General features: G+C 30.1%; 1 protein-coding gene across 1 annotated transcript in view; it reads left to right on the top strand.

The window, feature by feature from the left end:
* The window catches only part of LOC123295842 (zinc finger protein 480-like), a 74,491-nt gene extending 62,338 nt beyond the window's left edge, over nucleotides 1-12,153 (top strand). Inside the window, exons 2-3 of the mRNA XM_044877304.1 lie at nucleotides 10,161-11,858; nucleotides 12,149-12,153. Of these exons, the coding sequence (XP_044733239.1) occupies nucleotides 10,161-11,858; nucleotides 12,149-12,153 (1,703 nt within the window). The remainder of the gene's footprint in view (nucleotides 1-10,160; nucleotides 11,859-12,148) is intronic.
* The last annotated feature ends 335 nt before the right edge of the window (nucleotides 12,154-12,488 follow it).

Genomic DNA, 12,488 nt, shown 5'->3' with positions numbered 1-12,488 from the left:
AATCCATTAATTTTATAAATTTATCAACAAATTATGAATTAATCTTATAATTTTACTATGGATTTATCGTAAAAGATACCGGGGTTAGACATAAGATAGAGAAAATTTTCCGTCATTGACGTTTACAGATCAATGTTCATTTTTATACCATGTATATATGAAATATACATAGTATATTAAGTTTCGTCCCAAGTTTGTAACGCTTAAAAATATTGATGCTACGAACAAAATTTTGGTATAGGTGTTCATAGAATCACCTAATTAATCCATTTCCGGTTGTCCGTCCGTCCGTCTGTGGTCACGATAACTCAAAAACGAAAAAAGATATCGAGCTGAAATTTTTACAGCGTACTCGTAAAAAGTCAGGTCAAGTTCGTAAATGAGCATCATAGGTCAATTCGGTCTTGGGTCCGTAGAACCCATCTTGTAAACCGTTAGAGATAGAACAAAAGTTTAAATGTAAAAAATGTTGCTTATAAAAAAATAAAAAACTTTTGTTGGAAACATTTTTTTGTAAACATCACTGTTTACCGACGAGGGCGTTAATTAGGTGCAAATTTTATAGTATGTATTAATATAGGAATATCAAAGTGAATATCTTTTGTTATTTACGTGACGTCAAAAAAACAAACGATTGCGCATCAACACTTGCGCATTATATGAGAATATCAGTTAAATATGTCAGATATGTATGTATGTGAAATGTGACAGTGTGTTATCAACTGCCTATACATGGTATTTCAACAATTAACTCAGTCAATTGTTTGTTTTCACTTGTTATATTTATACTATTCCAGTAAAAATTAAAGTTCGTTTGATTTAATAGTTTGAAATTATTTTAATTTAGTGGACTTTTAACTTTAAATACCTACCACATTAAAGCTGCACGAATTCGGATACTGTTTCAGCTATAATGACGTGGTGGGTCGATCCTGAAGAAAAGCGTATATGTAATGAATGTAGCGACCAATTTGTAGAGACCATTTCACTAACGAAAGAAGTTTAGAGTCCGGACGGACAGCCGGAAATGGAATAATTAGGTGATTTTATGAACACCTATGACAAAATTTTTTTCCTAGCATCATTATTTTTAAGCGTTACAAACTTGGGACTAAACTTAATATACTATGAATATTGCATATATGCATGGTATAAAAATGAGGTTGGTATTGTAAATAAACTACGTATGCAGAAACTATTAACCTTGAAACTGTAATCAATCTTAATATTTGTTTATCAATATAGAAACAAAAAATTGATAAAAATAGTCAAAATCCCAATTGAAGTGGTATGATTAATAAGATTAATACCAGTAAATAAAATTTGTTTATTAATTTTATAAATATTACATACAGATATATTAAAAATTTATTTTCAATCGAATGAGATTGATTTGGAATTATTTTGTGTCCAAATGCTTATAAATTATTCAGCCATAATCGTTTGCAAATCAAGAGCATACTGTCGCTGTTCCTGTAGATACTGGAACCGTCAATGCAACTTTTAAATATAATTCTGTAACCTTTTCGTTTGAAAGTATGGGGTAGTCCGCATCAAATCCGTTAGTTCTGATTTTTCGCAGACTTTTTTATGATGTTGGTCTAATGAATAATCCTAATAAGTTTGTTACCTCGAGCGCCGAACTTTTCTCAAAATTCTCATAACCCTAAAGGAGTTTTTTTTTTAAGTAGTCTTTTGAAAATGGTTTTAAAGTTGACAAAAATTTGCTGACTAGAATCATCTCTGTAGATACAATAGTTTCTTAGATTTCCGAGACAGAAGTCACCCTCATAATTTGAAACGTAAGTCTCAAATATTTTCATTTGGGTAACAAAAATGTTTGAATTGTGTATATGCATTTTCATTAATGCCCTTTATGAGCAAGTAAATTTTTTAATGGCTTACGATGTTTTAGTAGATTTGAGTTGGAGAAAATTAAAGCAAATAGCACTCGTTTTTCCATAAAATACATCCTTAGGCATCAATATTTCAGAAACTATGATATATATAGAAAAAATTTTTGTCCTAATTTTGTTCCAATATTAAAAATTTCTAACAGAATTTATAAATAAAATTCGTAATAGAAGTTTCAAGTGTGATCATACATTCACTTTTTGAGAAGGTATCATCTACGCAAGCCAAAGAAATTCATTATACCATGTATATATGAAATATACATGGTATATTAAGTTTAGTCCCAAGTTTGTAATGCTTAAAAATAATGATGCTAGGAAAAAAATTTTGTCATAGATGTTCATAAAATCACCTAATTAGTACATTTCCGGTTGTCCGTCCGTCCGTCCGTCCGTCTGTGGACACGATAACTCAAAAACGAAAAAATATATCGAGCTGAAATTTTTACAGCGTACTCAGGACGTAAAAAGTGAGGTCAAGTTCGTAAATGAGCATCATAGGTCAATTGGGTCTTGGGTCCGTAGGACCCATCTTGTAAACCGTTAGAGTAAGAACAAAAGTTCAAATGTAAAAAATGTTCCTTATCAAAAACTAAACAACTTTTGTCTGAAACGATTTTTCGTAAACAGCACTGTTTACCCGTGAGGGTGCCAATAAGGCGGAAATTTTATAATATGTACTATACTTGATTATCAGTTATGTATGTGTCACATGTTTGTATGTGTAATGTGATAAAGAAATCATCACTGATTATGCATGGTATTTCAACAATTAACTCAGTCAATTGCTTGTTTTCACTTGTTAGTTTATAATTTTGATACACATTGTCTATTTCCATATAAAAAGTATAAATTCAGACGATATTATATAACTTCTTTAATATTATTCAGATACACCGTAGTTATAAAAGTTAAGTTTTCTTTAGTGAAAATTGTCTAATATGTCGAAAGACGTACGTCAAATTGAAAAAGTCGATCCAAATAGTGGCAACGAGTATGATGCCTTACTATACGAGCGGTACACAAAAATTCGTTATGGATATGTTTTAGTTGGTCCCGACAAAGTATGTTTATCTTCAAGATATGAAAAATTTGTAAATGATATTGAAAATTTTCAAGTTCACAGTGATGACGTATGGGTAATGGGCTATCCAAAATCTGGTACAAATTGGTTACAAGAAATTGTATGGTGTATTGGAAATGATTTAAATTATGAGAAAGCTAAATCGAAAGTATTAATTGCACGATTTCCAACATTTGAATTTCCTTTATATTTTGAACCAGAATTGGCACCAGAAATTCTGGATAAAAAGGGAATTGAATTTTTAACAGACACTTTTAAATATTGTGACAACTCATCACGGCCGAGATTCATTAAAACACATTTACCCTGGTCAGTATTACCAAAAGATATTTTTATCAAGAAACCAAAAATTATTTACATTGTACGAAAATCAAAAGATATTGTTGGATCATATTATAATCATTTGAGAATTTTAGAACGATTTTCTGGTGATATTAATGATGTTGTTTCGTTATTAACAAATGATCGTTTATTGTATACACCATATTTTAAGCATGTCGAAGATTTCTGGAATGCATCGAAAAATAGTGAAAATAATGTATTATTTATTAAATTTGAGGATTTAAAATCAAATACACGGGATGTAATTAAGCAAATTGCAAAATTTTTAAATAAGAATTTAACTGAAATTGAAATTGATGGATTAATTGAACATACAAGTTTTGAACAAATGAAAAAGAATCCTGCTGTTAATCGGAAAGAAATATTTGAATTAAGTGATAACCAGGAATTTATGCGATCTGGCACGAGTGGATCCTATAAAAAAGATTTAAGTGAAGAAATGATTCAAAAATTAAATGATTGGATTGCAAAGAATACAAAACACAATGAACTGAAATTTTTTGTGTAATTTAATATTTATAAAATAAAATAAATTTTTTTCAAAGAGAATTTTCTTTCGATATTTTATCCATTGAAGTGCGGTACCCGTGGCTTAGAACACGCTGAAGAAATAATATACAGAGTGAATCATTTTAATCTATTATAGATAATAACTCGTAAGTGGCTTTTGTAGCTAAATATTAAAAAAATAATTTGCAGAGTTTGATGGAGAACACCAGGTGCTGACATCAGATTGGACGTAATTGCCCGGGTTGCTTTAATGGTCAATTAAGATCCTCAAATGTAAGAGATAGAAAAACACTTTGGGGAGCTAATCCTCAAAAAAAAAAACTAAAATTTTTTACTAAAACATTTTTTCGAAAAACGTTAGCTTTCGAAGGAAATGCGACTTAAAAATATGCCATAATTGCATTTAATTGAACGAAAATAACTACAGCAAAATACTTCAGCCAAAAGTTGTGGTCGACAATAAAAATCATTCGTCTGTGTGAATAACTTTTAAGCCCAGGTAAATTATCAAGATCATTTGAAGATCAAGGTAAAATAACCTTGAAACTAGAATATAACTTCAGGTTAAAGTCATAGACAGTCAGGGGAATGTCCTCTATTGCTCTTGACAATTTTTAGCTTAAGAATTTTCTAAGACTAGCGAATTTTCTTTCGATTAAATGCAGTAACGATATATTTCCTCCAAAAGCTACCGATTTTCGAAAAAAATGTTTTAATAAAATATGACAGTTTTTTATGAGGCTCAAATTTCGAGCAACCCGGTGAAACAGATTCAATCTGATGTCAGAACATGAAGCCCCCCATTAAACTCTGCAAATTTTTTTTAAGTTATTTTTTTCTGGTTAACTAACGAGCTATAAGCCATAATATATTAAAATGGTCAACCCTGTATAAGTGATAATTTATTTTCATTTTATTTATAGGCAATTTTATTGCAAATATGATCTACAAATTACATAATGAACAAAGTTAAATCTTAATATTATTTCTCTAGCCTGTTTTTTCTTATGCGGTACATTTTTAGACCGTGATTATATTTTCCGTCATAAACAAACACAATAAACTTTAAAATGAGGGGTAAATCATAAAATTTGATAAAGGAATCAGGAAGATATCTTCTATTACTTGACGTTTTATCCAAAATTAAAGTCTCATGCAACCAAACTATTCAAATAATTTAAATTATCAACAAGGAAAAAGGAAAATGTTTCAAATAATTTACGTATATTTTAAAAATATTAAATTCCATTCAATGCCACAATAATTACCATAAAAAAGAATGTGTATAATTAAACTTTTTATGGGAATAAATTCACCGTTGATCATTCTAAAAACAACCAGCTAAAATGAATGTATTATAGCTATGCATAGAGAATAGATATCTACCCAAATTCACATCTACAAACTCTACATATAGGCAGGTTAGCCAAAAGTGAAATAGATTTTTTTACCCCAAGGTAAAAATCGAGAAAACACAAAAAAAACTTTTGTTTTGAAATTTGATGAAACTCGATGGATTGGGTTATTTTGTTTCAAAAAGTATAAAAATCAGGTTAGTTTAATGATTGGATACATAGTTTCTGTGATATCGAATTATTTGGATTGATTTTAGACCGTATCTCAAAAACTATTCGACGAGTCAAAAAATGAACCCGATTTTTGTACTTTTTGGGTCAAAATTACCTTGGAGAAAAAAGCGTAAAAAAATTTTATTTTGGAATTTGGTGAAACCCAATGGATGGGGTAATTTTGGCGTTTTCTTTTCGAAAGGAAATTTATTGAAGAATATCTTAAAAGGCTCACATGTGATATGTCAAACTTTTTGACGAACCAGCCTATATTATTTCAATTTTCAAAATGAAAAATCCTCTACCTACAATATATTACTAAACAAATGAAAATTAGGCAAGTATTCACTTGACTGTGTATGTTACGACATGGAAAATCGCATAAAATAAAACAAATGTCAGTCAATGGTATTCCCATTAATTAAATATATAACTAAATCTATTTACACCATTTTTATCCTGCATTTCCCAACAAAATTTTCCCATTTCTTAATTTTAAATTTTCATGAAAACTCTTTTTATTTTCTTTTAATTAAAAATAAAAAACTATAGCAATCATTCTGTTAAAGACGACTTTAAATGTTTGGCTACTAAGTTTTACTCGCTAAGCCACACACAACACAGTCAACAGAGTTTAAAGAAATTTCTGGACAAACAAAAAATATCATTCTACTTATCATATGTCTAGTAAGAAATTCATTTTCCAAATCATAAAATGCCTACGACATGAATGTAACGAACATAAAACTAATTGTTTAATCATACCGAAAATTCAATTTGTTTTACAAATTCTATGTGTCATTCTTGTTGTATGTTCAGTCACCCACATTCAAATATAATGTTATTAAACAACATCATTGAATTTTGTATCGTTGTACAGAAAGGTTTAATTTTATACTATATAGGCCCATAGAGTTAGTAGAGGACTGTACGTGTTGTTGCCAGTTAAAGATCAGAAGTTATTTTTATCTCTAGGAGGGAATAATAATGGATCTATCGAGTCCACTCGTCTGGGACCTGGATACTGGAGTTATAAAACAAATTTGGCTGGAAATATTTTTTGCTTCCTTATAAGTAAGTTATTCGTTTAATAACTCCAGTCCCCAGGATTCGGGCGAGTTCGTTTAATAACTCAAACCCCCCCAAGGATTGAAAAAACCCTCTGACCTGTATCTGAGAACAACACGTAAGCCATATCTTTTTCCGTTATTCTATGGGCCTACTAATGTTAAAATAGACATTTTTTTTAAAGAAGTCTTACCTAGTTTATGTATTGTATCAAATAGTATCAAATGAAATATCCAGAAAAAGAAAATATCTTAGTTATCCCGTTGTTTAGTAAATTATTTACTAACCTCCAATGTAAACATGTTAAGAATAAAATGATTTTTTAAATTATATTAATATGATATTAAATTTAACGATATTAACATTATTAAAGTTATATAAAGTTCTTATAGTTCCTGTACAGTACTGTAACTACCAATTTAACTTTATTTCTACGTATGTAGGTAGGGTAGGTATCTATAAACCTTAGCTATTCTATTTATTGTTAAAATGTTAGAATATTACTTACCTACCGTTATTATTACAATTATTACACCCGTATCAAGGGATGATTGTATACAGGTAACAAAACAAACAAATTATACATCGTTCGTTACCTTGGACACTTCAGTTACAAAATATTAACCAAAATAAATAGGGAATATTCACGAAATTTAAATTTGGTTCAAATATTTTTTCCGTAACTTTATGGGCTGGACATTTGGATTAAACCATTATTTTAGTAATTAATATCTTTTTAATTACTTAAAATTAATTAATAAAAGTACAAATTCAGTGGGAAAAATTCAAATTTTAAAACGGACGGAATTGTATGCTATTAATTACTTATATTTTGTATGGTATTACCATGGATATATACTATAATTACTACATACCTGGGTATTATACCTGTAGTAAACAGTACATTGAAGTGTCACCAACTAGCAGATCACATATTAACACGTCATCAACAGAGAGCGTCAAAGAAACAAAAACTAAGCACACTTATCAAAAAAATAACGAATTGATTTCAAATCGGTATCATTATTTATTGAATAGAAGTGTACATACAATTCATGGGTGTTAGATATAATAAAGAAGTAGTAGTAATGTTTTGAAACTTGTAGGAATAAAATTTCTTTTGTCTCTTTCTGCACACACCTATGTATTAACTACCCTCTAGGGGTGAATTCTCAAACTATTTTACTTATACTTGTTGTTGTTATGTATATTATATATATGTTGTGTAAAAGGGAACAAGTTTGGCGAGTTCTTTTTTTAACTTCCCGTTTTGTTTTCCTTCACAATTGTGTGAATAACTTACTATAGTCAAGGTATCTTGTAAAAATATTGCTCTATAATGTTAACTTAATATTAGACTTAGAAGATAGTTGGATCACACAAAGAAAATCTTAAGAAATCCTCAAGACTTATAAGTAATTATAAGCCTATTGAATACGCAAGTATTGTGCTCGATGAAGCATACCAAATTTCATCATGTGAAGAAAGAAACCTACAATGAAAAAAAAAATTAAAAGAATGACAACCTCATCCCAAAGTTGACCGTTTCATATTGAAATACAGAAAAAATACTTTCAAACAATTTCTTAACGATTGAAACAAGTATAGGTCAATATTTGTATTTACAATAGAATAGGATTGAATTTAAAATATGAATTCATTTTCACTGAAGTTAAATATACAAAATCATTAATTCTATGAAAGAGATTGATTTTACTTTAAAGTTATGCATTTTATTGATGGAAAATAAAATTGTACTTAGTTGGAATATATAGTCGTGTAAATAAAACGAATCGATGAATTAAAAGGAAATTTCTTTGCGTTTGCTTTAAATAAAGGATTTGGTTATTATGATCGCATATCTATCTTGTCTAGTCAATTTGTGATTGAGCCAACTACATGAAGATTGTTCTTACTAAGTTTGAAATTAACTCATTGATCATTTTTATAATATATACTATATTTTTTGTATAAAATAATGAGCATCGGTAGCACAGTTGGTTTAACTGTAGTTTTAAGACACTAAAATCAATAGTAATCCATATGTCGCTGGTTCAAATCCGACTGCATTTCAAAACAACAATATTTGAAATTTGTTAGACTCATGCGTTTGTGTCAACTTCGCCACTCAACCTCGTTCGGTAGTTGTATCACATTCGTGGCACAATGCGCCATATTTGATCTAGCGATGAGGTTGAAACAACCTCAGATCGATTGGTATTCAGATTTTGTGTTTCAGAAAAACAACATTCATCGATTTTGGACACTTTTGGAGTGAATAACCTTTAAAGAAAAGGTTATTAATCCTTTATTAAAAATTTTAAGTGTATGTTTTTTTTCAAGTAATAATATCGCCAGTCATTTTAACTAACAAATGGCCTGGAATAAAGTGTGCCACACAGTATATATAGAGCTTGCATAACCTTCTAACCTAACACATATAAAAGTTATATAACACAAAAATCAACATAAACAAACACACTTATGTAAAATATGAGGTAGTTAAGGTTTTTCCATACTTAATGTCTTCTACAGAAGTTTTCCTGTTATTCTCGTTTTTACAAGAATTATATATACTTAACAATGTATTCCATATATACATACTAAGATATTTATATACAAGGATTCTGTTCTGCTCTTACACTCCGTCGAAAGAGTTCTTATTGTATACTTACTATATAGTATAATACTTTTATATGTGCATCTTCCTTGAATATGTCTTAAGTTTTTATTCTATATTATTTTTCTATCCTTTTTACACTCTATATCATACTAAAATTTAATTTTAAATTTATATTAAATTATTAAAATAAAATTCAGAAAAGAAGTGAATACATTTTTTTATATATCACAGAAAATACATTTTTTCTTATAACTTGTCGATATTTTACGTTAAATACTTACGTTTAATACATTTGAGTTAAGTTGCTAAATTAAACTTTATCGAATGTTTCCACTTAGATAAAAATCTATAGACCATCAATTTTTACCTCGACTTTACTGTGTCGACGGTTATATGTTTGACAGGTTTGCGTGTATGTTCATCTGGTCATAATTTGACAAATGAGATATCGTCAAAATCGTCCACTGGTTATAGGTGACGTCACATTTAATTGAATATAGCTTCCTCAAGAGTAAAGTCATGAACTAAAAACGACGCTTCTTTCCCGTCTTGTGGAATCCTGTTTAATCTTAGAGTTCCCCCGACAGTAATGACGATTTTACTTCAGATGAAAATATTTTCTGGTTTTCATACTTTTAAGAGCACGCTTTTGTTAGAGCGTCAGGGTTTTAGTTTTTGAACTTTATTTTATTCGTCATTAGCCAGCGCGGTATGCTTTAAAATGAGGGATAAATCATAGAATTTGATAAAGCAATGAGAAAAAATAATAAGCATGGGCAGGAAAAAACAGGAAATAATATGTAAGATATTCGGCGTATTTTAATATTGTGGAATAAAGCGTGGGTGTATGTGACCGTGTTGGGTTTACGTTGTTACCCTTTTCATGAATTACCTATGTTATGTTAATCTTTTAAACAACTTTTCCGCAGTCACAAGGTACTAGACCCAAAACCCAATTTAATGAAAGTTACATTTCTGTAACTGTAAAGCTTAACATTACTCTTTACAATTGTAGAACTAAAGATTAAAATATTGTTTTTTCTTCTTTACAGATTATTCACACCAAGAGTATATCCTTCCACACAGGCCTAATACACCAGTAGTAATTATACAACAACAACAACAACAACAAAATGAAATTGTGGTGCCTCCAACAGTTATAGAAAACAATAATAGTTCACCTTCCCATTCATCATCATTATTTCGAACACGTACGGCAGAAGAAACAGAAGCTGCACATGATCTACTCTCATTATCACAATCATTACCGCCATTACAAGCACCTGGAGTTATTACAATAATCCATCATCATGTAGTGTCAAGGGCTCCAACGCCGCCGCCACCGCCAATAAAAAGGGCACGATCGCCAGCAACAGATGATGAATATAGTGATCAATATCATCACTCACATCATCAACGACCAATAACCCCACCACCACAACCCACCGTAATAACAACAACGCCTTATCGACCACCAGTCATAACATACAGCCGATCGACGTCATCATACCAAAAACAAAATATAGTGTCTTACAATAATAGTAATAATAATAACGACCATAATAATGTAACAATAACACCAGTTCAACAAATGAATTCAACAACAACGCCACAGCATGACGACAATGAGCATAATATCATTTATCGTTATGTACCAGCAGCAACAATGCACGAGGAAATCATCTATCATCATACGCCACCCGATTATGAACAACATCAAGAACATATTCGATATCGAAACACAACACCATCGCCAGATATAACATCATATCACCATCATCGATACGACACCAATTCAAATGAAATTGAGGTGTATCGATCACAATCACCAATCACATCAACGCAAACATATATCACACAACCATTAACGTCGCCAAATACACAACCATTAGTTCCTTTAACACCACCAACCTCTGAATGTTCATCAGACACTGAGAATAATAATCCAAATTCACGTACAATACAATTACAAGACATTGAAGAAGAACATATGAATAATGGTCATCATCACGGGGTGGGGGAACATGAAACCTATCATTCGAAACACATTGTAAATAATAAAGTGATTTATACATATGATGCTCTACGTGTTGCTGATGGTCGTTGTAAGAATAAAAAAGAGAAATTACCAAGTAAAAAAGGACAACAAACGAATAAAAAATATCCGTCAAAAGAAATCATTGTTGAAGAACAAACAGCTCAAGAACAAACAAAAAATTTAAATCCAAATCGTTATGTGTGTTCAGAATGTGGTAAACAATATGCCACATCATCAAATCTATCTAGACATAAACAAACACATCGAAGTTTAGATTCACAATCGGCGAAAAAATGTATGACTTGTGGTAAAGCGTACGTAAGTATGCCTGCCCTAGCAATGCATGTACTTACACATAAATTATCGCACAGTTGTGGTGTTTGTGGGAAATTATTTTCACGACCATGGTTATTACAAGGTCATCTTCGTTCACATACTGGTGAGAAACCATATGGATGTGCACATTGTGGTAAAGCTTTCGCTGATCGATCAAATCTACGTGCACATATGCAAACACATTCATCCGATAAAAATTTTGAGTGTACACGATGTCATAAATCGTTTGCGTTGAAATCGTATTTAAATAAACATTTAGAATCGGCATGTTTTAAAGATGATGAAATTATGGGTAGTAACAGCAATACAGTGTCGTCTACCACAACTGAAGATGATGAATATATTGAAGTAACTAATATTTCAGTGACGTCAAATGGTAAGACGTAAATAACAAATTTTTTTGATAATATTTTTTTAATTGACGAACTATAGGGCAATAATAAGCAATACTTGCAGCTTTCCAAAAAAAATTTAAGCTTTCAACAGATACCAAATAAATAAAAAAAAAATCAAACCTATTGAGCTTCGTATATAATTCATTCGCAACGAATTTCCAAGTAAAATACATTTAAGAAAACCACACAAATCTCTGTGCTGTATTTCTTGGAATGTTACATCTTAAATGTTATTGCTATGTGTTTCAAAATAAATTTTTGTATATTTTAGGGTGAACTAAAAGCAATAATGATATAGATTTTAATTGTTTTAAACAATTTGTAGATTTCGTAGAAAAAATTTTTAAAGTATTTCATTTAGATTTGCATAAAATTTCACTCTTAATTTTCCCGCCTATTGAGCATAATTTTTGGATCAATTTGCTACAATAGTTTTCATTGAGTTGTTCACATCGTTAAAAGTTTTTTTTATAAGCATTATTTAGCCTAGATTTTTGAAAATATTGTCTATAGGGCAAACAAGTACCTGTTTAAGATTTTAAGGCAATTATTAAGGCTAAGTTGCGCATTAATTTAAAGGAAATAAAACAAGCATTTGATTCTCACCAATT

Source organism: Chrysoperla carnea, chromosome 3 (assembly GCF_905475395.1).
Source record: "Chrysoperla carnea chromosome 3, inChrCarn1.1, whole genome shotgun sequence".
In the NCBI taxonomy this organism is placed as follows: domain Eukaryota; kingdom Metazoa; phylum Arthropoda; class Insecta; order Neuroptera; family Chrysopidae; genus Chrysoperla; species Chrysoperla carnea.
This window is presented reverse-complemented; position numbering and strand designations above follow the sequence as displayed.